Genomic DNA, 27,226 nt, shown 5'->3' on the forward strand with positions numbered 1-27,226 from the left:
TGCTTGCAAAACACTTTATTGTTATGGCTGACACTAAAGTTCGGCAGTATCTTCAAATGATGCTCTACTGTTTCCAACAGGCCTCCAGTCCCCCACCACCACCCAAGCCCACGAGGCTGTAACTTCATCCACAGGATGGAACAGCCCTGTGACAGGCCATTTCCATCTCACTGTCCGCTTGCTTTTCTGAAAGGCTGAGTGGCACTCAGATGGATCGACATCAACTGTGACTGGCAGTAACACCCCAGCCTTCTCGTACGGTTTCAAGGATCCTTCCAGCCTTGACCTGATCCTTCAATGCATACATGGAGAAACCAGAGTCCAGAGAGGGGCAGAATTATCCCAGTGTCACACAGCTGCTTGGCTGGGACAGAAGCCCCATTCCAGACTTCCATTCTGGTGTTCTTTCGAAACCGTAACACACAGATAGCTGGTGTCGCTGGTAAGTGGGGGACGAGGCTTGGACGTCCACGAGCTGGTGGAAATGTCTACCGGGGCAACCTTCCTACAGAGCTCTGTGTGGCACTGGGCTGGGAACAGGGGCCCGGGTTGCAGGCTCCTTTCCACCACTAATGTGCTATGGGACCTTGGGCAAGTCAAGCAAACTCTCTGGGCCTCAGAGCTTGTCTCCACTGACGAAGGGTGAGGGCAAGACCAACTGTTCTCTAGGATTCTCCATGGCACCTGTGCCTTGAGATTGGGTGAAAAGAAGCAATCATCAGTGTATCGAGATTACTGTTACTCTTTGAGGAAGTCTCACTAGCCAACTGCATCTGTGTAAATCACTAGCTCTCAGCAGACCGAAGGCCAGCATACACCCACTTCATCCATTGAGGAGGCCTGTGACCTGTCGGGAGAAACCCCGCCTCAGGGGCGGGTCACTCTGCCCAGGAAGAGGATGTTCTCAGTGTTCTCCACAACCATCATTAGGAAGGGCCTGTCGAACACTACCACCTGAGCGCCTATGCGGGCCGACCGGAACGCAAACACCATCGCCGTGGCCGCGGCTGCTTTGGTTCCTGACTCGTCCACCTCCACTACGGCTTTGTGCACCATCTGCAGGGGAGACACCGGGCACCGCCAGGTCACCGGGGGTGGGGAATGCCGTCACAGGCGGTGGCAACCCTTCTGCCCCTGGGGTCGCTGTCAGGGTCTCTGTGCAGCCGAGCCTCGAAGCAGGCGGGGAACGCCAGGACTGTGCAGCGGCCGTGCGGCAGGCACAGGAGCACGTGTGTCTGTCATTGAATTCACATGGCTCTCACGGTGACGGCGCGGCCCTCTGATTGCATAGAACAAAAGGAGGCTCAGAGAGGTCAAAGCATTATTGGAGGTCACACAGCTGGCGAGTGAAGGAGTTACTACCTGATTTTCAGTTTTGATTGCTTAATACAGGGCTCCTTCCCCCGAGGCACTGCTAGACACGACTTCTCATTGCACAAAGGAATAGGACACAAAGGGAAGCCTTTGCATTGTGAAGAATAAGAGGAAAAAGAGAAAGATTGGAACCCATGTCCCATTCCATTCCATGGAAGGGAATAGAACAAATTAGAATAGAATAGGGTAGGATAGAATAGGACAGAATCGGATAGGAGGGCACGGATGGAGCGGAACACAAGGGAAAAGAACAGAATGGGCTCACCTCAGACACATAGATGTTGGAATGGTTGGAGAGTCCGCTCAGGTCAGCTTGCGAGGTGAAGATGTCCCTGATCCCTAGCTTGGGGAGGACTTCCTCCAGCTGATAGGAGCCCTCCATGGAGAACTTCGGAAGGTGAAGCTGGAGCCTTCTAAAAATGGAAGGCTTTTCTTAGACACCTTTAGAGCATTGGACCACTACTCATATTCCCGTCATCTCCCTTCCTAATGACCCTCCAGCTCCTGCCTGGAGCAGAGCCCATAGCACTCTGGACTTGAACCTGGGCTACCCCAGAGACCACGGCACACTCTGAGGGCACCACCGGGAAAGCAGGCTTCCAGCCCCAGTCCCTGCAGCTGGGCCAGGCCCAGGGGCTCTGGGACTTCCGCTGATGCCTCTGGGCTGGGAGGCAGCTCCTGGGCTGGGTGAGCCCTTCCCGCCATGGCTCTGTGGCCTAAGGAGACATGTGTCTCACCAGAGGTGTGTAGGGTTAGGCTGGTTCCAGCGTGGCCTGAGAATACCTCTTTGTGAGCCTCTTGAGCCACTTCCTCAGTGTGTCCTGGTTCAGCCCAGCCTCCACCTGCTCCATCCTGCCCTCGTTGGGGAGAACGAAGAGCGCAGTGGCGTTCCCTCGATAGGGGACGCCCACAACCCTGCAGTAGAGGTTTCGGTCCAGGAGGTAGTAATACTCATCCTCTTGTCTCATCATGGGCACCTGCACCACCGTCTCTGAGGTCACGTGGAAGTCCTGCATTTGGGTGCTTTTGTGGTCGAAGCTGGTCTCCCACTTAGCTAAAGAAAAAAGTAAACATGGACAAGAAATGAGAGATTCTCAGCTGCCAATGGAAAAAGGGGAGACCACAACCCTACTCAACAAAGATCACCCCCTTTTAGAGCACTCTCACTGGTGGTGGTGAGGGTTGAACCACTGGGACCCCTTTACAATTCCAGGGGGAACACACTTGAACATTTTGCGGGGCTTCTGCAACATTTGCAAGACAGGGAGCTTGGTTTTCACATCTGCAGAGACCCCGTGTGTTTGTGTGATTCCCTGATAAAACCAAAGGCCAAATAACCCCGTGGGGAGGGTGAAAAACACTGACGGCCAGTAAAGCTACACTGTATCTGGGAGAGTCAGTCTGTCTTTCACTCTTTTCCCAGTATTGGACTTTGATCTCCGTTATGAAGAAAGGTTGGTCAGGTTTGCGGAAATACGAGATTTTTCCTACGGGAAAATCCTCAGTTATGTATCCTGCTCTGTCTCTCCCTGTGGGATTTTTTGATCAGAGTGATGCAAGTAATTATCTCCACCTTCTTCATAATTATCAAATACAGATCCCACCAAAGGCCGACTCAGCTCAGTTCACACCTGTCCTCCACAGCCTGGTGTAAGGCTATAGCCCCAGGCCAGGGACAAGGAATCCTAGAACCCAAGCCTGATACTTGCTCTCTGTGAGCGTAGGAAGAGGGGTGGGCGGTTAACATTTAATTGTTTTTCTCCCTTTCTCTCCCCCTCCCCCTTCTCTCTCTTCTCCCCACTCCACCCTCCCCTTCCCTTCCCTCTCCCCCTCTCCCCCCTTCCTCTACTCCCTCCCACCCTCAGCCAGGCCCCGCATGGAGGGAGCACTGAGGGCTCAGCTGTCAGCACAGCAATCTCCAACCCTTCTCATCCCGCGGCACACATAAACCGATCGCTCACATTCTGCGGCACACCAAGGCAGAGTTTTCGGTAAATCTGACAAGTAAAAAGGTGTCATTTTGATTCATTTACACTGGACGGTTATTGTCGTATTGGCTATTGTCATTTTTCAAGAAATTCGACAATCCAGAAGAAAAGAGGTCCGTGCCCCTGACTGAATAGTCAGGTACCGCACGTTGTAAGGATTCTCGAGTCGCACTGGCTGAGTCCCTGCTTTGGAGGCAGAGTGGCAGCCGAGATGGGGGAGATATTTGTAAGAAATGGTAGGAAGCTAAAGGCGGGGGTGAGCCCTCGAGGAGGGGAGAGAACACTTTTCAGAGGAACAGGCTCCTGACTGGGGATTTCTTGGCTAAGGAAACAGCCCCTGGGATGTGGAGGGCCTGGGGTAAGGGCGTGGCCTGGGGAATGCCTGAGAAGTCCCTGCTAAGGCCCGAAGTCCTACCCCAAGAAGCCACGGTGTCAGTAGCCATGTGCCCCAGTGGCCACGAGCAACTCATGCTGGAGAACCTGTGTGGAAGCGGCGACTTCAGACGCCCCAGGGGCCCAAAGACAGGAAGCAGCCCTTCCCCAACAGAGGAGTCTGCACTGGGGCTAGGAACGCCCGCACACACAGTGAGGAGGTACCCTCTTACCCCCAGCTGCTGTTGGCTTCACTCTATCAACACGCACCAGAAACGACTAAATCTACTCCCATGCCTTCGTGGGTGCAGGAATTGGGTCTTCTTTTAACAAAAGCAGCTGAAAAGAAAGAGGAAGTTCAGGTTCAAGCTCAAGGGTCTTACCTTTGAAGAAAATGTAATTCACCATAACCATGATCTCAGAGCTGTCGAGGTCCTTAACCAAGTCCACGATCTTGCCTTTCGTCTGCTTGGCCACATAATCATTGATCTGCTTCTTGGCGGCTTCAGGGTCCCTGAAGTTGGTGGGAAAGGTGTCTGCCAGGTACAGTGTCCTCGCGGTGCTCAGGAAGGTGTCCTGGATGTGCACGGTGGGCAGGATGAATAGGGCGGTGCCAAGGCCCAGCTGGAGGTCCTCTCTGGGCTGGCGGAGCGTCTGAAGCAGCTGGCGGAAGCTGCTGTGGAGTGCCTCCTCCTCCTCCGGGCCCCCCTGGACAGGGAGGCCCAGACCCTCCAAGATCTGTGTCTTTGTGTCAGACTGAGCCCCCAGGGAGACCAGGGCCAGGGACGTGGAGATGCTCAGAGGAGAGAAGAAGATGTTCTGGTTGGGGCCGGCTGCGGCCAAGGCCCTGTAGAGGTCAAAGGTGAAGTTCTGGTTACCAGGGGCTGCTGTGCTGACGCCCGGCAGCTCCCTGACTCTCTTCTTCGTCCTCCAGGTGCGGTGGCGGCGGGGGAGGCTGGCCACCTGCAGGCTGAGCAGCACCAGGCAGAAGAGGAGGCACAGCTGCATGGCGCTGCCTCTGGTTCTGGAAGGGGAGGGGGGAGAAGTGCTCAGGGGGCTGTGCGGCCCGCGGGGCTTCTCGGAGGAAAGATGGGGAGGAAGTGTGCAAGGCTGACCTCCCAGCGAACCGCCACCACCCGAGGAGCAGCACCAGAGAGGACTTAGCAGGGAGAGGAAGAAGGCGGAGGGGTGTGGCCCCGAGGCGGGGCCTGGCCACCAGGGCAAGACTCTTCTCCTGTCCTGCACATCAAGGGACACACCACAGGGCGAGGGGACCTGGGGGCAGAGATTCTCCTGTGTCCTGCCTGGTCCGAGTCTCTGAGGCTCCCGGAGAGCCAGCAGTCTGCTTCCGTACGTGACCTCTAACCCTCCCTTCATTGGGGTGCAAGGCCTCCTGGTTCTCCTCAGACCAACCACCCCCCAAGGGGCTTGCAGCGCACCTGGATCCATTCATGCCATGGCTATTTTGTGAGCACCTACTATGTAACTGCCTGGGTGCCAGGCTCCTGAGAGTCATCAGTGTGCACCCGGACACCAGTCAGTCCCCTTCTCCTTGAGTGAGTGCACAGAAGTGAAGACCCAGCACAGACCTGGTGCTCTAGGACTGTGAGCTGTCGGTGTGGCAGCGTCTGGCCAGAGCCCCACCTGAGACCCCGTTGCCTGGGCAAGGCCATGGGGGACACACTTTCACACACACACTCTCATGTGAGCCTGGCAGCAGTGGAGCAGATGATTCCCGAGTTGCCGTGGGTCTGACTGACTCCTGACGCAGGTGACTTCCCCTCAGCCGGGAGCCCGCCCCCGACCGCCCACGGACACCACGCCATCAGGCCCCCAGCCTCAGAGTGGGCGCTGCCAGAGTCCTGTGTCTCACGCAAAACCAAACTCCAAAGGCCCCCCAACAGCTGCAGTGGATTTCACTTGCAGAATGGCCCCCTTCTGGTGAGGTTGAGGGGTGGGGAGAGGAAAGTGGAGGGGGGCATAGAAATCCAGTGAGCTTGGGAGTCCGGCCGAACGGGGCTGCAGTCCTGTCCTTGAGCCAAACTGAGTCACACGGACAGGCCCTCGCCTCCAAATTGCGTCTGAGCTCACAAAGGAGGCACATTTAGAATGTTCTGTCCGCAGAACCGAGGACTACCCAGAATGCAATCACCACACTGTGCGGGGCCAGGAGCAAGGCCCGCACCCACTGTCAGAAGCCACATGGTCCTCACATACGTCAACTCCTTCAGCCTCACCCCCACCCCCAGAGAGAGGGTCTACCACTAGTCCCATTTTACGGATGGGCAATCCGAGGCTCAGAGAGGTTGAGTCTCTTGCTAACAGTGGCAAATCTTGGGCTCAGACCCAGTTCTGACTTTCTAAGCCCTCACTCTAAAATGCCTTACCATTTGGCTTCCCCAGACCCCTAACCCTCCTCCCGGACCCCTAGTTCCTCCTCCCCAGACCCCCGGTCCTCCATTGCTGCGTCACAGCCTCCTGATTCTGCATGCTAGGCATTCGGGCAAGGACAGCCCCTAATCTGCAGATAATTCAGAAATACGGTCTGACCTTCCCATGCTGACACTCCCTGTCCCTTCCCAAGAGTGGCCTCCCCTGCCAAGTGTGGGATGATCAATGTAGCAGGTGTCTGCGGAAGAAAGAGTTCAGCTCAACGCCCCCACCCCTGCTGATTAGCGCTGAGCCGGTCAGCACCCCACAAGGAAGGCTTTCAAACAAAAGCTACAGCTGCAGAGGGAGTTTCCTGCTTGGATGGAATGGGAGTGAAAGTTCTGGCTTCTCATCCCCCGCCCCCCCAGCTGGTGACCTTGGGCCTGGCCCGCCCCCTCTCTGGCCTCAGTTTGTTCCTAAGCAGCGGGAGATCTGTCATTGTGGCAGCCAGTAACCCTCCTCCCCACCATTGTCCCCACCTGCCAAGTGCCCACTGGCTCTCCCTGAAGAACAGGGTCTCCTTGGAGAGCCCCCGCCTCAGGCTCCCCTGGCTGCAGGTTTGGGACCCAGACATCTCGTCCTATTTGGGTCCACTCCCTTTCTTTTATTAAAGCCACTATATCCAGAACTTTTTAAGACACTCTATAAATATTACTGCATTTCATCTTCATCAAAAGTAAGCATTGTTAACCTCATTTTACAGGTGAATAAACTAAGGCCCAGCAAAATGGACTTGCTTGTCCCAGCCAGGGAGTGATGGCACTGGACTGTAATTCAGATTCCTCTGATTTGTCCCTTCATGTCCCTGAGGAACGACACTTGACACACGTCCCTGCCCCCGTAGCTCCTGGGGCATACCCCCGGGTGTCTCCCCAACTGCTCACCTGTATTAGCTCATCCACAACAACGTGAGCTGGTAGCGTGATCAAATTGTACAGAAGAGGAAACAGAGGGTCAGAGAGGTCCTTTCTCCAGAACAGGGAGTTCTCAGGGAACTCATTTCAGTTTCCTAGTTTCAGGGCCCAGGCTTTGCTGTCACGCTCTGGGCCTCTGGTGGAAGTCCGCAGTTCTGACAGCTTTGTGCCAGCCTTGAGCAGGGGATAAGCCGCTCCAGGCCCGGTGAGCCTGGCACTCAGGAGGCTGGCACCCACAGCACTGGCAGAGCCAGGCCTGGCGGACTTCCCCCTGGGCACCTGATGCTGGTGTTTCCAAAGAGATGCTTCTGCCTGTCAGAGAGAGGGCAGAGTAGCCCAGCTCCGTGACATCCCAGGCCATGGTGACCTGAGGCAGCTGGAGGTGGGCAGACCCTGGGCAGCTCACCCACCTATCCCTCAGTGTCCATGGCCCCCAAATCTGCTGGCTTTTATTCCAAGTGGTAGGCAAAAAGTCCTGCCCAAGTCCCTTTTGGCCTCAGCTGCTGGCAATGTGGGACTGAGAAGAGACCACCTGTGATCTGCTGACTACCGAAGGTAATGGACCCCAGGCAGACAGGGAAGGAGAGAACCCCAGCTTCCCTTGGATCCTAAAGGCCCAGGGCAAGGGCCTAGACCCCCTGAGAGCGGTGATCTGGAGAACTTCGAAAACCCCCTCCCATCTGCAGACCACCAGCAAGCCTCGTCGGTTTCCAGCTCCGAAAGGTGTCTTAAACCTGCCTGCTGCTCCCCATTGTCCCCGCCACCCTCTTCATGGAAGCCCCTTCTGTTTTTTACCTGGCCCACCCCACTTTTCCTGTCCCCACGAGCCATTCTACACGGCATCTGAATCTCCTTCCATCAAAACCAAGGTCACTGTACTCCCCTGCCTAAGAGAATCATTGCTGCCCATTCATTTGGGGTGAAATTTAATTCCCATTAAATTTCTGTGCGGTGGCCCCACGCAGTCTGGCTCTGCCCAGCTGTCCCCAGCCTCAGCTTGACCTGCTCTGCCCTCAGACACGTGTGCCCTCCGGACACGCTTCTTTATTTACTGCCTCGGACACGGCGAGCCCATCCCGGGCCCTTGCGCGTTCTGCGCTCCGAAGGAGACCTCTCTCCGCCTTCCTCACCAGGGCCAGCTTCTCCAGAGGTCTCGGGCCTGTTCACTGCTCCCCTTATCTCTCAGGGGACAACATAAGTGCGGTTGCACGTGCACCTGCAGTTGGCCTGTTTCGTTCCCACCGATCCCCGCCCCTAGCCAATGTGCGCACAGCAGGCATGGGCTGACGGGGGCGGGGGGGAGGGGGGAGGGGGGCGCACCTCTGTGCCATGAATGAATGAGTGAGTGAATGAATGAACCCGTCTCGTTCTTTGTGATTCAGAGGTATCAGGCCACACCCCAGACACCACAAGTGGTAAAAAGCAGTCAGGCTGGGCATCTGCAGCTGAGCAGCTGTGGCCTCGGGGCTCACTTGCCAGGTGACCTTGAACAACTCCCCCACCACTGCTCGGCTCCCGTTTTCTTTCTTTTTCCTTTTTGAAAACCACCCCATGAAGGTAGGACTCCCTTACATCTTTAATGTGTACGGCTTGTGGAGGTCGGTGAGAAGCGTACCCCCACAACACCATCACCACTGCCGCCCATCGCCCCCCCCATCGCCCCCCCCCAGCTCCCTCCTGCCCTGGGGAACAGTTCCCCTTTTACTGTGACCTTTCTTGCCAACAGCCCCATCTGCAGAAAAACTGGACATAGGCCTCGGTTTTGTTTACTTAACCAATGGCCACCAGGCCGAGCACGAGCTGGGGGGCAGCCTCCCGGCAGAGCGGCCTTATATCAGGGAACCAGATAATAACATTTGATTATTTTTCCTGCTTTGGAAAGGTTAGAGATTCCAGGCACAGACAAGCTTGGATTTACTGAGCACCGCCTGTGCACCCCACACATGTCTCCACTGCCTCATTTCAGAGTCTCTCAACCTCAGCCCTGGTGGCATTTGTTGGAAGTGAATCATTCTTCATCGTGGTGGTGGGTGTGGGTGGGGGGGGTCAAGGTGCTGTCCTGCAAACTGTAGGATGTTGAGCAGCCTCCTCGGTCCCCACTCACTGGATGCCAACAGCAGCCGCCGCCCCCCACCCCCGGTTGTGACAACTAAACATCTCCACTTGTGGCCAGATGTGCCCTGGGATAAAAATCATGCCTGGGGACAGACATCCTTGTAATTGATGGTGGGGTAAGTCCCATCGTACCTGAAAAGAACCTGAAGCTCGGCCAGAGTTCACGTGGTGCCCAAGGTCACCTCTGCTGCCTGAGAGGCCCGAGTCCTTCCCCAGCACGGGGGTGAGCTTTTCCTGCTCTCTCTGGGACCCCTCCGACGCGTTTTAGCCCTCCAAACGCCCTACCTCCAGAGTCCACTTCTTCACCCTCCTCACACGTCCCTTGGCCCCTCGGTGTGCAGTGCCCGCACTTACTCTGTCCCGTGGCCGAGGGTGCACACGGAGGAGGCGACAGGCTGTGGGATCTGGACCGCGCGGAGAGCTGGCTGGACTGGAGCCAGCACTTGTCACTGTCCGCAGCAGCCCGGCCGTGACTCCGCCCCACCGTGGCCCCGCCCACCGGCCCTGCTCTGTCCTGTCCTGCCCCGGGGCCTCCCGCCAGCAGTCAGGTTTCTGGCAAAGCCACCAGAGCTCTGACCAGGGTCACCACCCACAGCCCTGCACGTCCCTGAAGGGGAGCAGAGCTTGCCACCCTGTAATATGCCTCTTTGGGGACATTGATTGTTTTAGTTTGGCTAATTTTAAGAAACAGACCACAGGGGAGAAGCTCTCAAACCCAGTTTGTAAGTGTTGCCGGTGGGCCTCTTCCACAAGACCTCAGGAAAAGTATTTCACGGGACCACACAAGAGAGACTGTGGTGTGGCAAGGTTTATTCAGGTGGAAATCTGCCCCTGGGTTTCCAGCGTCCCGTCTCTGTGGAAAAGTCCAACCTTGTCCTCAGCGAGGCCACAGCAAAAGCCAGTGCACCGAGTCTCTGCTTCCTGTTAAAGCTGAGCCCGAGGAGCCCACGCCACCTTTCACAGGCCCACAGCCGGTGGACACACATGGTTGTATTTGCTCCCGGGCGAGAGACAGTGCAAGAACAAACAGGACAAGCACGAGTCACTCGGGGCGGGGGGGGGGGGGAGAGAAGGAGAGAGAGATCACGCTCCTTTGTTCCCCTGGGATTATATTAGGTTGGGTTTGGGACGGATCAGGGGCTTTTTAAAATAACCAATCAACTTTCCGAGCTTTCGTGAGCTTTTGATGTGTCCACCCCCTAGTTAGACTGGCAGGCCTGTGTGGTCAAGCTCCTCCCGCTGTGCCATTTTGACTTCTCTTGTGCATGTGCTTGCCTCCCCCCTTGGCAGTCAGTCGAGTTTGGGTGGGGGGAGGGGAGAGGGTTAACCCCCCTGGCAGAGTGATGCTCTGACTTCCTGGGGTGTGGAGCTGCAGCCTCCTGGTGAGGCAAACAGGCTCCTGCTCCCCAGTTCATTAAGCTCAATGTCTCACTCCCTTTGCTCTCTTCCCTATTAATAACTACTTACCCAGGGTAACAAAAGGCCACCCACCTTTGTGAGAGAAGCCTCCACCTGTGAGAGCGTCCAGCCTGCCCTCACCGGCCGCGGAGGAGGTGCGGTCTTCGAAGGGCAGAACGGTCACTGTGCTTTTCCCAGGCCTCACCCATAAGGGACTTCCCTCCCTCCAACGTCTTCTTTTGTCTTTAGCCAAAGGTGGCATTTAAGGGGGTGGCTACAGCCTTTTTGGTGACACCCCACATCCACCCCCATTTGCCCATAAAGGCCCAGGAACTCTTGGGAGAAGGGGCTAGGCAGGCAGCCTTCCTGACACAGGGAAGGGAGACCTTTCCAGACTAATGGGAGAAAATTAAGTTTTACTACGTGTGCATGGGGAACTCATGGAAGTGTGAAGATCCCAGAGACCCTGGGGCAACATTGGGTATGTGTGGCATTATGGACAAAGGAGGGATGTTAGATTCCAGAAGTGAGAATGGACGGTGGGATGGCGCAGAAACCACGGGACATGGCGGTGTCTAGCTCGAAGGCCCTGCCTGAAGCCCTCCCCCTTCCACACTCAATTCAAATTAGGAGAAGGTCATGGGCTTCTTCCAGAAGCAGGTTTCTCTGTCTGAATCTCAGGCAGGAAAGGGGGAAAGGGTAAAAGATTCTTGCTGAGTCTGGTTTCTTTCTTTCTTTTTTAATTATTTCATGTTGGTTTCAGGTGTGCAGCACATCTCTTAGTACGCCCCAATATCTACAGTATGCCCCTGGCACTGAGCACAGTCGTCACAACGTCACTGTGTTCCCTGTGCTGTACCTTGCACCCCCATGACTGTTCTGTGACTACCAACCTGCGCTCCTCAGTCCCTTCACCTTTTTCACCCAGCCCCCCAGCACCCCTCTCTGGAAACTGTCAATCTGTTCTCTGCTTCTATGACTGTGTCTGTCTGTTTGTTTGTCTGTTTATATTGCTCTTTGGATTCCACCTATAAGTGAAATCATATGGTCTTTGTCTTTTCCTCACTGACTTATTTCACTTAGCCTATGACCCTCTAGGTCCATCCATGCTGTTGCAAATGGTAAGCTTTCATTCTTTTTAATGACTAAGTAATATTCCATTGAATATCTGTACCATGGCCTTTTTATCCACGTGTCTATTGATGGACACTTGGGTTGTTTCCACATCTTGGCTATTTTAAATAATGCTCCAGTGAACATGAGGGGGGCATATATTCTTTTGGATTAGCGTTTTAGACTTCTTTGAATATACACCCAGAAGTGAAATTGCTAGATCATAAGGCAGTTCCATTTTTAAGTTTTCTGAGGAAATTCTGTACTGTTTTCCACAGTGGCTGCACCAGTCTGAATTCCCACCAACAGTGCACTAGGGTTCCCTTTTCTCCACAACCTCTCCAAAACTTGTTGTTTGTTGATTTGTCGATGACATAAAATAAGCAGCTTAAAATCAATACCCCAAAAGGCAGCTTCAGGATGGCAAAACTTTGGTTCCTTTCACTGTCTGTCTGGGGGAGTGGGGCACAAGACTGTGCGTTTACTGCAGTCTTGGACTCCCTGGCCAGAGTCGGGTGGAAATGAGAGGGACTCAGAGTCTCATGACAACTGAGATGAAGTGACCCTGTACCAACCCCACCCCCTTATTGCCACAGCAACTGAACGGAGGCTCTGACACGTGAAGGGCCTTTTCAGAGTTGTGCATCAGAGTGGGGACAGAGGGGGCCTGTTTTAAGGCCAGCGCTGCTTGCTTAGAAAAGAGCCGTCTTTATGATCCCTGTGGCCCCAGCTGGACCGTGCTTACTTACCCTGAAACTGCAGCTCCTGAACTCAGCCCCACACGTCTAAGAGTATTTGCAAGAAGCTGGTGCTGGTTCAGCCCTTGTTTTATTCCAAGGTGCCCCCATCTGTGGCTTCCTAATACTGGGGTGCACTGTGTGTGGCCACGATCCAGGAGGTCATGTAGGTGCAAGTGGGGCGTGGAGTTGGCAGAGGAGACAGGGGGCTGAACATTACCCAGTGGAAGTGATCTTGATGCTCAGCAGACGGGGTCCCTCTACAGCCCGGGAGACAGTCCCCTTCCTTCCCCATTTATGGCCCGCTTTCTCTTTCCATCTTTAAGACGACCTAACAAAGTGGGCCCGGAGCTGCACCTTAATCTAGAGACAAACACAGTCACTGCCAGGCGTTGAGTCTGCTTTGTGCTCACACGGAGCTGGGAGGTGGGTACCAGCCTGACCCAATACCCCAAACCTGCCAGTGCTGACGGGACTTCGCAGGTGCAATTAAATGGAGGGTCTTGAAATCGAGGGATTATCATGAGTTACCTAGGCAGGCCCTGAATGTAACCACAAGGGTCCACATGAGAGAGAGGTGGGAGATCAGCATCCAAAGATGTGCTTCAATGTGGCCATGGAAACGGGAGAAAACTCGACATGATGTGGGTGGGGCCGTGGGGCCAGGAACTCCAGAAGGAAATGCTGCCAATTTCCTGACGTCGGTCCAGTGGAGCAAGAGAATCAATTTGTGCCCCGTTGGCTAGAAACACTTTCTTCCTGCAGCCCCAGGAAACTGGTTCAATGCCCCACATTGTGCTGCAGACGAAACTGCTCCGAAAGATGGGACCAACCAAGATACCGAAGGACCTCTCTCAGCCCGTGTGTGTTCTGCATGGCCGTGCCCTGTGCTTGTGCTTCAAGGAACATCTTGAGAACTTGGGGACTGCCTGTTCCAGCCCCGGCCTCCCCACTGCACTTAGAAAGGCTTCTGAAGGAAAAGGGGGGCCGAGGATGGGGAAGTCCAGCAGAGGTGGGTTAGAGGGCTCCTCGGTGCACAGCGCCCTCTGTGGCCAGGACAGCCACCGTCACAGACTGGGCGCCGGTGGGACAAACTCAGCAAGCATCTGGCAGCTTTGGCTAGAAACAGGTGGGAAAGGTGTGCTCAGGGGCTTTCACACCGCAAGCACGCTAGGCAATGCCCAGAGCGTTCTGAAGAAGAAAGAGAAGCTGAGAGTTTCTGCAGCAAAAAGCCCGTCCTTGAGAAGAGTGTGCCCCGCATAGTCAGCTTCAGACCGCCCTGAGGGGCCCTGTGGCCTGGCCCCTGGGCGCCTAGCAGTCTGGACTGGGAACTTCCTTCCCTTAGCCCCTCGGAGGGGTTCAGGGGTTGCCTGGACATTTGACGCAGACCCAGGAATCGACGCAGGGCTGGAAAGCTTCCAAGTTTAATCCCCAGGCAAGTGGAAACAGCCATGGAGCTTTTTCCTCACACAGCAGCCCACCTGACGCCGGAAACCAAGCGGCTGGGCTGCACCGGTGACACATTGTTTCTCACTCTGTCCTGCAGATCTAACTGGAGGAATGCGTCTCTCATAGTGTCAGAGGCCACAAGTCCAAGACAGAAGTGAAGTCAGGGCTGGTTTCTGGTGAGACCTGTCCTTGCAGGCGGCAGGTGGAACTTCGTGCTGTGTTCTCATGTGGCCTCGCTGTGCACACCCGGGGTTGGTGGAGGGGAGTGGAGAAAAGGAAGAGAGACGAAGAAGAAACAAGCTCTGGTGTCTGTCCTTCTCATAAGGACACCTGTTCCGCAGGATTAGGGCCCCACCCATACAATCTCATTTTGCTTTGTTTATTTCCCTAAAGTCCCTGTCACTAAACACATCGGGGGGTTCAGGCTTCAAGATGCAAATTTGGGGGGACATAATTCAGTCCATAACAACTGGGGTGAAAGGGGGGATGGGCCAGGGGGTCAGAATATGGGAACTAAATGGACCAGGTGAGTTCACGTCTCCATCAACACCAAGGGCGACAAAGAGCACCACCCCAGCAGGTTACACGTAGGTGCTGCCGTCTCCACTTCACAGGCGACGAGACCGCTGTCACCCCACATTGAAGTCTTAACCCCAGGACTTCAGAAGTCGCCCATTTGGAAATGGGGTGACTGCAGGCGGAATTAGTTAAGATGAGGTCATTCTACAGTAGGGTGGGCCCTGATACAATAGGACTGGTGTCCTTATAAAAGGGGACATGTGGACAGCGACNGGGGGGATGGGCCAGGGGGTCAGAATATGGGAACTAAATGGACCAGGTGGGTTCACGTCTCCATCAACACCAAGGGTGACAAAGAGCACCACCCCAGCAGGTTACACGTAGGTGCTGCCGTCTCCACTTCACAGGCGACGAGACCGCTGTCACCCCACATTGAAGTCTTAACCCCAAGACTTCAGAAGTCGCCCATTTGGAAATGGGGTGACTGCAGGCGGAATTAGTTAAGATGAGGTCATTCTACAGTAGGGTGGGCCCTGATACAATAGGACTGGTGTCCTTATAAAAGGGGACATGTGGACAGCGACACGCACTCAGGAGAACACCCTGTGAGGTGAAGGCAGACAGCTACAAGCCATGGAAGCCAAAGATCCCAGCGAACCACCAGGAGCTTGGGGAGCGGCCTGGAGCAGGTCCTCCCTCCCCCTCAGAAGAGACTGCCCTGCCGATGCCTTGCCCTGGGACTTCTGGCCTCCAGGACTGCAAGACAATACATTTCTGCTGGTTAGATCACTCAGTTTGTGGTCCTTTGTCACAACGGCCCTCACAAATTAACATACCCAATAATTGGAAGGGTCCAGATTCGAACCTGGGCACGCTGGCTCCAAAACCCAGGGTTTATCCTCAGTTCTCTGTGGTCTCTCGATGACTCTGAGAACACTTGTCACTGAGCCGTGCTCACCACGGGGGCTCAGAACTCGGCTGCTCTTCGTCCTACACCTGCCCGCTCTCCGAGAGGGTGCCTGGCCTTCCCGGGCAGCCAGGGGTGGGCTGGGTTGCTTCCTGACCTTCGTCCGCCACAGTCGGTCAGAGCCAGGTCCGTGACTACAGGGGGCCTGAAAGGACAAAGCCAGCCCCCTGTGCTCTGTGGAACCGTTTGCCGAGCAGGCCTGTGACCTTCTTGAATGTGACAGCCATTTTACTCCTCTGAGCTTGTCCCCAGGACTGGAAGTTGCTGAGAGCAAGAACAGAACTACCTGCTCCCTACAGCCACAGACAGAAAATAACGTCGGAACAAAGTGCAGCCTCGTGTTACAACACCCGAACAGCCCAGGGGCCACATCACAGCACCCCACATTTTTTAATCCAATTATAATTCAATGAAAGCTCAAAGCCCCCACTCCCCAGTGCTGGTCTCTCTCTCCGCACCATGCCCCTCTCCTCTGTGGAGAGTGAATAAAAACTTTATTCTCAATGCTTTCTTCTCTTTGTGAATTCCTTCACAGCCCACAGCACCAACCACCCTAACAGGACCCATGTCAGTGGCTGCGGGGCCCTGTGCCCACTTCTGAGGGGAACGTGAGATCCCAGGACATCAAATGCCTGTCCCCCAGCACAGGGGCAGTGGAGATGCTGGGACCACAGCCCTCCCTACCTCCCTCTGAAACCGAAGTGCTTCCCCTCCAGTGGGGCGGCCCCTCTAGCTTCCTGGTGAGTGGCCAACCCCATTAGTAATCATTGGTTGAATGAGAGAACGAACAACCGAATGAACCCATAATGCGTCTCCACACACCCACTGATGAGGGCCATGTGGGCTCCATCCACTCCGTGGATGTCTGGGCTTCCCCAGGCCACACCACAGATGCTCACGGCTCTCACACTGCCCCCTCTCCCTCCCACTCCAATGGCAGGAAGACTGTGTCCTCCTACTGGCTGAGAACTTTCGAAGTCACAAACACACGGCCCCTCTGAACATTAAATGCCGGTCCTGGAGAAGCATGCCTCCAAGTGGCATCGCCAGGGCCCCACACCCAAGGGACCCTATGGGACAGCAGTGACGGGAAGAGAAGGGGGGCCAGGGCCGGCTCTCAGTGGACAAGGTGTCCCGCACAAAGTCTGTTCATGTATTTATTTTCCTGATGTTCCAAAAGGGCATTTTGAAATCTGAGAAGCAGGACTAAATATTTACCTGATCAATTCCAGGGGCCTGTCAGGGGCCATGCAGAACAAACAACTCAGGAAACTTGCTCAGCATGCAACCTTTTCCTCTCAATCATTCATTCCTTCATCCGGCAAACATTCATTGGGCCTCAGCCCCTTCAGACCCTACAGTCAGGGCTGGGGCCAGGTACTGGGTGAACCAGGGCCTGTCTTCAAGGTGTTCTATCTAATTGGGGCTGAGATGTGGGGGCAGAGATGTCAGCTAGCCGTGTTTGACACTAGGGTGTAGGATGACCGTTTGCCTTAGGGAAGAGGTGAGGTACTAATGGGAGGTCATGGCAGAACGCAGATTCTCAGAGATGGGAGAGAACATTCTGGGAGACAGGGACCTGCAGGAGCAAAGGCCGGGAGCTCAGAAGCTACGAGTACCCTGGGAGAGCAGCAGGACTTTCTGTGACCAAAGCCACTGGGTACAGGAGGCAGAAGAAGCGGGCAAGGGGCAGATCAGGGAGGCTGGAACTTCCAAGAGAGGACCCTGAGCCTCATCTTGTAGGCAGCCTGCATCCTTGGGTGCTTCTGAACAGGAGCGGGATAAGCCCAATCAGGTTTGGCAGGCAGCACTCCCAAGGCTGAACATAGGGTGGCCACTCCCCCATTTTCTCCCCTCCTTCACCCCAGCAGCGACATTGCCACAGTAACCCTAGGTCTGTGGCTTCTTTCTGGCTCTTCTGAGACTCTTGAATCCACCCACCCACCTGCCTCTGTAGGGCAAAGTTGGGAGGGAGTGAGTCTGGCTTTAGTTCTTGCCTGGTTGTTAAAGAACAGAATCCGACTTCCCAGCGGGTGCACGAGGAAGCGGACCAAGACTCTCAGTAGCACCCTTGCTTTTCAGCCAATAAACCCAGAGAGAGGAGAGAAGGGCGTGTGGTCCTTTGAGCCGTGGAGGGCCGGGGGTCTGGAAGCATTTCCTGGGCTTGCTCTACGTAGCCCAGCCCGGAGCTGGTGTGGGGACGGTCCTGCTCTGCCATGGCCTCACTGGGGAACATTCCTGTGTCGACATTTCTGGAAGCTGTCCTGTCTGGCTCAGGGCTGTGTTTTGCAGGCAGGGAAGACGAGAACCCCAGAGTCTCCCCTTCTTCTCTCCACTTTACGACATGGAAAAGTGGTCTGTCTCTTGCTGTGGATACTGGATTCCCACAACGAGCCTGTTCCGAAAGGCGTGGCACTATCTGGGCCAGAGACCAGGCCACGCCATCCCTGGAAATCGTGGCTTGAACAATCATCAGTGCTAGAGGTGCCTCTTGGCATGCTCTCCCTGGTCATTGTGAAAACTCCGGGTCGGTGACGTCGAGACCTCCTGTCTCTGACGCACTGGCCATCAGGATGACCCACGGGGCTCTGACCGGAGAAACTTGTTTGCCAGAAATCACTGAGGTCTGGCCAGGTGCTCTTGGCCTGCCTTCTCCTGTGGGAGGAATTCAGATGGGGAAACTGAGGCCCAAAAGGGAAAGGGCTGTGCCCGAGGCCCCAGAGCCCATGGGTGGCAGAAGAGGATGAGAAGACAGGCCTCCAGGCCCGATGCTGTGCTCTTCCTCCCGCGTCTCAACCCGGGACCACAGTCACCTGCTCCAGGAGAGATACTGGCCGGCGCTCCATTGCCACAGGCGGGGGTCCCCTTCCCGACCAGGTCACTGCGGCGGCTCCTCAGTTGGTGTTCTCCCAGGCAGGCCTTCTGGGCCCTGCTCTGGAGCAGGGCACCCTCCCTGCCTCCTCCTTTCACAGACACCTCGCCCCCTCCCCCTGGAACTCCCAGCATGTCACCTCCGTGTCTATGACCAGGGATGCCAGGGGAGTGTGGGACCAGCCCCAGAGGGCGGGGAAAGGCACGCATTTACTGAGCATTTACTACAGATGAGGCGCCGAACCGGCTTCCCACAGCCACCAGTTTAATTCACACGACCGCCCGGGAGGGCGTCTCCTACTCTCCAGGGTGGAAACTCGCTCGAAGAGATCACGTGATGGGCCCAAGGTTGCACAGCCCTGGGGAGCTAAGTGTCCGGTCCACACTCATCTGGTACCAACCACCCCCACCCCTCCCGTCACCGACAGCTTCTGCCTGGTCTCTTGGCATCTTCTGCACCCCCAGCTCAGATGCGGAGCTGTGCCCAGCCAGCAGCTCTGAGCGGGCTATGATTCCAAGGGGTTAACCACCTTGCCCAGAAAGAGGATACTCTGGGTGTTGGTGGACAAGATCACCACAAAGAAGGGCCGGTTGAACCGAAGGATGTGCCGATTGTGTTGGACGGAGAGGAAGTTCGTGGACAGCGTGCTGGCAGCTGCAGCCTGGGTGCCAGCTTCATCCACTTCCAGGACAGCCTTGTGGAAACTCTGTAAGGCAAATCATGGGCATCACTTCCGAGAGAATGTGGGCGGGAGCCGAGGGAAGACTGGGGACCCCGAGGTCCCTGGAGAGCAATCCTGAGGTCGTTGCACACAGAGCCGCGTGGGGATCTCCCACCAGGCAGCTTGTTGAGCTGAGTGACCTCTTATTGATACAGTAATGAAAACTATCATTAATTGAGCACTTACTATGTCCCCGGTGCTCTTTCTAATGTTCAAAACCACCATGAGAGAAAAGCACATTGGGAGATGGGGTAGCTCACTGATGTCACAAGAGGCAGAACTGGAGTTCAAACCGTCAAACCATCAAACCCAAGGCTCCGCTCGCCAGCGCACTTTCGTCTCACTTAGCTGAAGTCATCGGCCCCTTTCTCTCTTCTAAGTCCATCCGATACACATACTCAGCCCAGCCTCATCTGTACCCTTCCTGTTTCTGGCATTGAACCTGTCACTCTCCATCGCTATGCTCTCTAAAGTGGCACCCCAACGTGACTGGGAGTGCTTCTGAGGGCAGGGACTGGGAAGACACTGTGTCCCCAGCACCAAGCGCCACCCATAGCATGTGGTGGGTTGGTTCACACTTGGGCAGACCTGTGGGTGATTGAATGGACTGAGACCGTGTGGGGGCAGGGGGATGAGCATTCATGGCCCAGCAGCTCCCAAGGGGCAGCAGTTCCCCTGGAGTCCCTGACACCGAGGGACACCGAGGACTCACCTTGGACACCAGCATGTCCTGCTGTGTGGTGATGCCAGAGAGGTCCGCCTCCCTCGAAAACAGGTCCCTGATGCCCAGCTGCGGCAGAATCTCATCTAAGTCATAGGAGCCAGAAATGGAGAACTTGGGGAAAGACAACTCGAGCTTCCTGTAAAAAGACCTGAAAGAGACATCAGGTTCAAACGCCAGGCTGACACCCAGGCTGGGGTCGCAGCCAGGCCGAGCTGCCCTCCCCAGATGGGCCCACTCCACCCGAGGGCCCACTCCACCCGAGTGCTGCCACGAGCACCCGTTCGCTCACTCCGTCCTTGCACGGCACCCCCAGTGGCCTGAGGCCAGGCTCCTTTGCCCCGGGCACTGCTGTCCCTGGGACCTCCCTCCCCCCTGTGGCAGTCTCGCCTTTGCCTGTGTCGGACCCTGTGGTTTTCACTCCTTTGCAACCAGATGGTTTCTTCAGTCGACATTCCTGTGCCACAGGAAATAGGAGTCTTTCCATCCACATGTGGCCTCCAGTGGAGGAGTCCTTTCCTCACAGGTGGCGGGGGACTCTCCCACCCATTCCAGCTCCGGGGTGATGGGAAACTTCCTTGGCATTTGCTGGGGTGGGAGGCCGGATGTTTCTCACGCCCCTTGACGCCCCAGCCAGCCCTCGTGCAGGAGTGGACCCAGCAAGGTCTGGGGTCACCTCACCTGAGGCTTATGCATTCAAGTGCTATTGTGAAAACCAGGACGTTTAACTCCTAGCCCGCTTCTCTTTCAGTGAGGAGGGCAAAATCGTATTTTGTATGCAAGAGGTGAGTTTATGCTTTAAGGAAACCCATGGGAAGTCTCGGAGCAAATAAGAACTCTCAGAGTGTGGCGCCCACCCCCTATTTCGGACCCTGGCCCTTTCCCCTTAAAGGGCAGTGCCGCCCATTCAGCGCCACGGGGCGCCGGATTACCTCTTCTGGAGCAAGCTGTTCCACCTGCTTAGCATCTCTGGTGTCAAAACCTCTTCCACCTGCTTCACTTTCCCTTTGTCGGGGAGGATGAAAAGGGCCCTGGCGTTGCCATGGTAGTCCATCCTGAGCACTGAGCAGGGCAGGTACCTATCGTGAAGGTACCAGTGGTAGTTCTTGTCTTGAAACATCATGGGCACCTTGACCACTGTCTTCTCATCCACGTAAAAGTCTTGGGGGTAGTTCTTCGAGCGGCTAAATGGTTTTTCCCACAGACCTGGAGGGAAGAAGGAAAGAACAAGCAGGCAGGCTGTGGACCAGCAAGCCAGCCCTCCAGCGGGGGGAGCGGCTCCCCCAAACAGCCCCAGACCCTCACCTTCCCAGCTCCATGGCCTTGGCATGCACAGTTTAGATGGTTCACCACCTGCTGTGCCCGGGGATGGACCCCACCCTGGGCTCACTGAGCGTTGAAACAGGGAGTTAGCGCAGGACACCAGCAGGCGGTTCTGTGTCTTCACCAATCCCCTAACATCACTGGGCTTCTTGCTTTTAGCCCACCTGGCGCGTGCGCAGCGCGAGCTCCCTGTGGTTTGACTTGCCCTTTCCTGGGTGCGAAGGAGGCCGAGTAACCTCTCCCATGTTTATTAACCAACGAGACGTCCTTTGTATTCAGTTCAGCACCAGTGCGTTTCGTCTGAAACCTGTGTATCCTTAGCGGTTGGAGGGGTTCTTTCTGGATATTAGCTGCACATCAGTCACGTGCGTTGCACACACAGCCTCTCCCTTGCTGACTGGTCCTTTCACTCTCATTTGCTGGCAATTGGAACCCCTGACCACAGTGAGCCTATCGGTGTTTTCCTTCAGGGTGAGGTCTCCATCAGGAAAGCTCTTGGTTCGGAAGGTCTGCCCCACCCCACGCTGGTGCGGACGCTCCCCTACAGTGGCTTTTCCAAGACTTAGTCTTGCCTTTTGTGTTTATTCCACCTGGAGTAAGCATTTGTGATTGGCAGAAAGGAGGGACCCCAGACTGTGGTTTTCCCCATATGGGTACCTAACTGTCCCGGTACCAATGTTTCCTTTTTAAATCCATTCTTCCCCAATGCGCCTCCATGCCAGCTTTCTCGAATATCAGCTGTCCATATACATTCATGGGGCTGTTTCCGGCCTTGCTCTACTCTGCTCCACTGGTCCGTTCGCACCACATGGTCTAAATGAATGTAGAGTAAAAATAAGTCTTGCTCTCGGGCAAGCAACTTTTCCCATCTTAGCTATTCTTGGCCCTTTGTACTCCTGTACACATTTTAAAATCAGCTTGTTACCTGCCACCAAAGAGGGGGGAAAAAACCCTGTCAGGATTTGGATTGGGAGTACATTAAATATTTAGATTAATTAGGGGCAGAAGGGACGTCTTTACCACCCTTTTCAGGAACGTGGCTTACCTGAATTCTCTTTAGGTCTACTTCAGCGTCTCTCAGTGTTCCCTGACGGACAGCGACACTCACAGCTGTGGCCTGGATTCTGCCAGGCACTCTGCGTTTCTGAAGGTGAGCCACAATGGTCCCCTTGCTCTCAAAGTGGCCCACCTTGAGGTCTCAGGGCTGCATTCACATGCCCAGAATGCTGGCACGAGCCGGAGAGCAGCGCTGTCTGCCCCCCCTTCTGTTTCTGGAGAGCCCCTTTCCTGTGCCGAGGCACTGACCCGGCTGGAACTAGGTCTTTCAGGAAGGGAGCACCCGAAATCTTCACCCTTTCTGCCCACAGCCTTGGGTGGGGTGGTGGTGTACACAACACGTTTAAATTACGTTTTAAAAGGAACAGAGTCAGTCTAATATTGTGCAGCCAGCAACACGAGCTCTAATAAAGTTTTCCAGAGCCTCAGCCCACACCTACACGTGTACACAGACATGCATGCACATGCATGCACACACACAAGGGCATGCACACAACTAGTAAAACCTGAATGAAGTCTGCAGCTTGTACCAACGTCGATGTCCTGGTTTTGCTGTTGCCCTACCATCATGCAAGGTGTCACCCAGGGGACTCTGGGTGAAAGGTACATGGGTGCACTCTGTACCGCTGTTGCAACTTCCTATGAATTTACAGCAATTGCGGAATTTAAAAGGTTCTTTTTTAAAAAAAGTTTTCAACAGTGCATGAAAACTCCTCATAGGCAATGCAAGTGGTGACCAGTTTGGCTGGCTTGTCAGTCTGGAGGTGTTTCCCAGGACTTGTTCTCTGCAGATTCTGGTGTGAGCTGATTACAAGCGAGAGACAGGAAGTTGCCGTGAGCAGCCACCGCCCACTGATGGTCTTCACGGGCAGACTGGGCAAGGGTCAGACCCAGGGAAGCCCTGTGCACCCCAGCTCGTCCACACTCTCCTCCAAGTTCACTGTCCCAACTCTAGCTCTGCTGACTGGTAGTGTCCCCAAGCCACCACCTCGTGCCCAGCCTGAGTCTCTCCACCAGCTCCTTCAAAATGGGACCCCTCTGGTGGCTGGATGTGCCTGGTCTATAGATTCCTGATAAGCTCTACCTCGTCACCTGCACTGGTGACTTCTTCTCTGTCCCTCCCGCCACCTCCCTCTTCCTCCAGACCTTCAGTTCTCAGCCCCTCCCACAAGCAGGCAGGTCTCATTCCTGCCTGAATCTCCTTTACACTCCTGGGGGCTTTGCCCCCCTGATGGCACCCTGACTGACACCCACGGTGTGCAACTCTCCCCACACTGAGACTTCAACTGTGTTAATACATGTGTGTGAACCAGAGACTGGAAAGAATCATGCCAAAGCGTCGACACTGGTTGCCTCAGAGTGATAGAATTGTAGGCAATTTTTACACTTCTATGTATTTTTAAAAGTTTTCAAAAATGATAACATTGTTATCATTAGAGTAATTATAATTACTTAATTATTTTTTGAGTATGGAAGTATATAGTGGTTAGGAGTCAGGCAAACATCCCTTGCAAAGGGTCAGAAAGTAAATACTTTCGGCTTTGCAGGTCTTTCTGTCTCTATAGCCATTGCTTCTCTGCGTGTGTGTGTATGTGTGTGTGTGTGTGTGTGTGTGTGGCGGGCGGGGTGGGGGGGGAGCAGCCAGGGGCAATGCAGAAAGGAGTGGGCGTGGCTGTGTGCCAACAAAGCTTTTTGACAGAAACCGGTGACCCATCAGCTGGGCCTGGGGGCTGTAGTTTGCCGATCACTTTAGACCCTCGTCTAAGGTGTGTGTAGACCTGGGGCATCGTTTGATCCTCAAAACAAAACTTTGAAAACAGCAACTCTTACTATTCTGACTTCAAGAAAACAGCCTGCCCCGTTTCCACAGATGGAAATGGCAGAGCTTCAGTGTGAATTTCACGGTTCGAGTCATACGAGGCGTTTCATAAACGGCTGTTATCACAAGAATAAATAAGAAAATATGTGTAAAGCTATGAAGAGATGGGAACCTCAACACTACGCCATCTTAAAGATCTGACACTAACAATAGATGTTCTAAGGGGTATTTGAGACAATCAGACCCAATTCATCTACTTTCTTTTATTAAAAATATGTACTTCGTCAATCAATTAGTGGGGGACAGAAGAAACGGGGCGTGCCCATACACTGGCTCTTACCTTTGAAGAAAATGTAATTCACCAGCACCATCACGACCTCCGGGGTGAGCCTGCTGACCATGTTTTCGATCTTCCCCCGTGTCTCCTCCCTGACGTGGTTGTTGATGAGCTGGGTTGTGCCCTCGGAGTCGAGGAAGTTGGTGGGAAAGACTTTGGACCCGTAGAAGGCCATGGTATCATTAAGGAATCTTGGAAGGGGCTGTAGGTCCTGGCCCAGGAATAGGGCACTGCCCACGCGGGTCTCCAGCTTGTCGTCCGGGACGTTGAGAGTGCGCAGCAGGTGCTGGAAGCCCTGGTGGATGTCGGACTCCGACACCTCCGTGAGGTTGAAGCCCAGGCCCTCGAGGATCTGGGCCCAGGTGTCTGCACGGGCCCCCAGGGACAGCATGGCATAGGCGGCAGAGATGCTCAGTGGGGAGAAGAAGATGTTGCTCTTGGGGCTTTGGGAAGCTACCAGGTGGTAGAAGCTGAGGGCAAAGTCTGTGTTGCTCGGGGCAATCCTGAGGCTGGGGGAGCACTCGTCCGTGCCCGGATCCTCCTGTTGGTGCTCATCGATATGACTCTGGCCGTTGTGAGAAAGGGCCAGTAGTCCGACAAGGACGAGGAGCAGGTGGTCGGCCAGGGGCATCCTCCGCAATCCCCGGTCTACAGGAGGAAAGAGAACGTACAGGAAGTTCCCCCCACAGCACACCCAATGCTGCTGAGAAGTCAGGCTCGGGGCGGGGCCCTGCCAACTGCAGACGGACTTGGGACAGACTGACAGATGCCCAGCACCCTCCATGTATGTGGTGGCGGTGTTATCCTCTGGCACGCTTTCTGTGCCCACCGTCCCATTTCCCATCTTTGTGAGCTCTGCGTGGCATTGATCACAGAGGCTCCCCAAGGGACGTGGCCACGTCCCCTTCGGGTTCACATCTAAGATGGGACATGTCTCCGGACTCGCCNTTCCCCCCACAGAACACCCAATGCTGCTGAGAAGTCAGGCTCGGGGCGGGGCCCTGCCAACTGCAGATGGACTTGGGACAGACTGACAGATGCCCAGCACCCTCCATGTATGTGGTGGCGGTGTTATCCTCTGGCACGCTTTCTGTGCCCACCGTCCCATTTCCCATCTTTGTGAGCTCTGCGTGGCATTGATCACAGAGGCTCCCCAAGGGACATGGCCACGTCCCCTTCGGGTTCACATCTGAGATGGGACGTGTCTCTGGACTCGCCGCCTGGGGCGCCTTCTACCATGTGAGTTTTTTACCTTGGTCCAGCAACTCATTGCACCCAAGGAGCTAATCGCCAAAGGTTATTTTAGTGTCTACTCCACACACCTCCACGGTGGGCTTTACAGTTTACAAAGCCATGCTAATTTGCATGACATGCTAATGGTATGCTAATTTGTCCCATCCTCTCACCCAGGTGCAGGTCAGAGGACATGGGATTCTTAGCCCTCCACAATGATGAGACCACGGGTGTGAGATAAATGATTTGGTCAAGGTCTCAGGGTTCCCTCTCCTAATGAGATCCACCCGTCCAAAACAGGATGCTTGATTTTTGCCACCAAGTCTGCTCTGCCACATCCGGTGGCCCTCCTGTTATCCGGCTCTCAGCCCCCAAACCCAATCTTCGTATCTGACAGCTGTCTGGCCTCCTTCCCCCGACCTCAGTCCACGGCACAGCTTCTTCCTTCCGCCTCTCAGCCCTTCGCTGCCATGACCCTCACTTGGGGCTCCGGCATCTTCCACCCAGAGCAAAAGTCGGGAAACTTCTGGAAGGGGCCAGAGAGCCTACATCCTGGCTGCGTGGGTCACACCGTTGTGACTGCATCTCCTCAGCTCTGTGGTGCCAGCTGGAAACTGGCCACAGACGAGACGTGCACAGGGGTCGTGGGTGCATTGCAGGAGCGTGGACTTACGGGCCCTGAAGCCTGAACTCCATACACTTTTGGGACATCACAAAATAATGCCCTTCATCTGATTTTTTCCAGCCATTTACAACTTTATATTTATATTGCATGTCTTCTATTCTTAGCTCATGAGCACTTCAAAAGTGGGCGGTAGACCAGACTTGACCCACGGGCCATAGCTGGCAGACCCGAAACCCAGACCCCTGAAGGAGCTCCCCAGCTGGCCCCACTCCCTGCTTCCCAAGCAGCCATTGGAAACACACACCACACCCCTTTGTTCACTGGCTCAGTACGCTACCACCCAACTTGACTTCCCAGCGGTCCATCATGACCTCTCCCCTGCCCCCAACTCTCTCATACTTCTCGGGAGCTGTACAGTGAGGTTACCTAGAATTCCCCTCTGCAGGACTCTCCACAGCAGCTGGACTGGAAGGCAGGAGGCCTGGTCCCAAGCTGTGAGCAGCCTTTGTGGGGGGGTCTGTTTCGGGGTCTGGGCACCAGCTGCCCCGCCGGGGCAGTGAGGAGGTTGGTGCACACGTGTAGGGGTCCTTTTACCCTTAGGATTTGTCACCACTAGGAAGGGTGACCAATTGTCCCAGCTTTCCCAGGACTTCCCCAGTTTATCTGTGGACAAAGAAAGCTGCTAAATAAAACTGACAAGTCCAATGACAGAGAGTAAGGGGGGTTTGGCCATGAACCCTTAATGGGCAGGTCATGGCGGGCAGCCCCGTCCTGGGGACACAGCCTCTTGAGGAAAGGTTTGTCTTTGCCTTAAGAAGCCTGGCGTAATGGAACTGCACACCGGCACCCCAAGAAGCCTTCTTCTCAGTCTGTTGAGACCTTGCGTCCAGATGTCTGCTTGGCTCAGATAAGTTCTAATAAGCTCTCATGACCTCTTTCTACAGTCTCGGATGTTGTCTTGTCGACACGGCACTGAACGTCTGGTATCCCCGACCCTCCCTCGGGAGCCTCCACGGTGGCCCTCAGGGTACTCACGTCGGCACGGTCAATCCTGGAGTCGTCCCCTGCAGAGGTCTCCGCTCCAGAGGTTGCCCAGGAATGTGACTTGGGTTTGTCAAGCCCAGGGAGATGGAAGAAACGTCT

General features: G+C 55.1%; 2 protein-coding genes across 3 annotated transcripts; both read right to left on the reverse strand.

Moving 5' to 3' along the window:
- SERPINA5 (serpin family A member 5) lies at window positions 1-9,655 on the reverse strand. 2 transcript variants are annotated; one of them, XM_037031391.1, is made up of 5 exons: window positions 9,548-9,655; window positions 4,118-4,758; window positions 2,158-2,428; window positions 1,640-1,787; window positions 1-1,056 (listed from the first exon to the last, which is right to left on the reverse strand). In XM_037031391.1, the coding sequence occupies exons 2-5, from the start codon at window positions 4,740-4,742 to the stop codon at window positions 868-870; spliced, it is 1,233 nt and encodes a 410-aa protein (XP_036887286.1). In that variant the 5' UTR covers window positions 4,743-4,758; window positions 9,548-9,655; the 3' UTR covers window positions 1-867. The 2 variants fall into 2 exon arrangements, with proteins under 2 accessions (XP_036887286.1, XP_036887284.1); XM_037031389.1 differs by lacking the exon at window positions 9,548-9,655 and adding an exon at window positions 5,431-5,534.
- An 8,844-nt stretch (window positions 9,656-18,499) lies between these two features.
- Window positions 18,500-27,169, reverse strand: LOC118976832 (kallistatin-like). Its single transcript, XM_037031537.1, has 5 exons — window positions 27,119-27,169; window positions 24,229-24,873; window positions 20,623-20,896; window positions 19,682-19,841; window positions 18,500-18,954 (listed from the first exon to the last, which is right to left on the reverse strand). The coding sequence occupies exons 2-5, from the start codon at window positions 24,854-24,856 to the stop codon at window positions 18,754-18,756; spliced, it is 1,263 nt and encodes a 420-aa protein (XP_036887432.1). The 5' UTR covers window positions 24,857-24,873; window positions 27,119-27,169; the 3' UTR covers window positions 18,500-18,753.
- Window positions 27,170-27,226: the final 57 nt, after the last annotated feature.

Source organism: Sturnira hondurensis, unplaced genomic scaffold (genome assembly GCF_014824575.4).
Source record: "Sturnira hondurensis isolate 20B ecotype Veracruz unplaced genomic scaffold, ASM1482457v3 Scaffold0021143, whole genome shotgun sequence".
Lineage (NCBI taxonomy): Eukaryota > Metazoa > Chordata > Mammalia > Chiroptera > Phyllostomidae > Sturnira > Sturnira hondurensis.

Coding starts and splice junctions, on each gene's coding strand:
- LOC118976832 (XM_037031537.1), bottom strand. CDS start 24,856: ATGCCCCTGGCCGACCACCTGCTCCTCGTCCTTGTCGGACTACTGGCC. Junction 20,897..24,228: donor GAATTACATTTTCTTCAAAG/GTAAGAGCCAGT, acceptor TCTTCCCTCCAG/GTCTGTGGGAAAAACCATTT. Junction 19,842..20,622: donor AACAGCTTGCTCCAGAAGAG/GTAATCCGGCGC, acceptor TGTCTCTTTCAG/GTCTTTTTACAGGAAGCTCG.
- SERPINA5 (XM_037031389.1), bottom strand. Junction 2,429..4,117: donor GAATTACATTTTCTTCAAAG/GTAAGACCCTTG, acceptor TTTTTTCTTTAG/CTAAGTGGGAGACCAGCTTC. Junction 1,057..1,639: donor CCAACATCTATGTGTCTGAG/GTGAGCCCATTC, acceptor TCTCCCCTGCAG/ATGGTGCACAAAGCCGTAGT.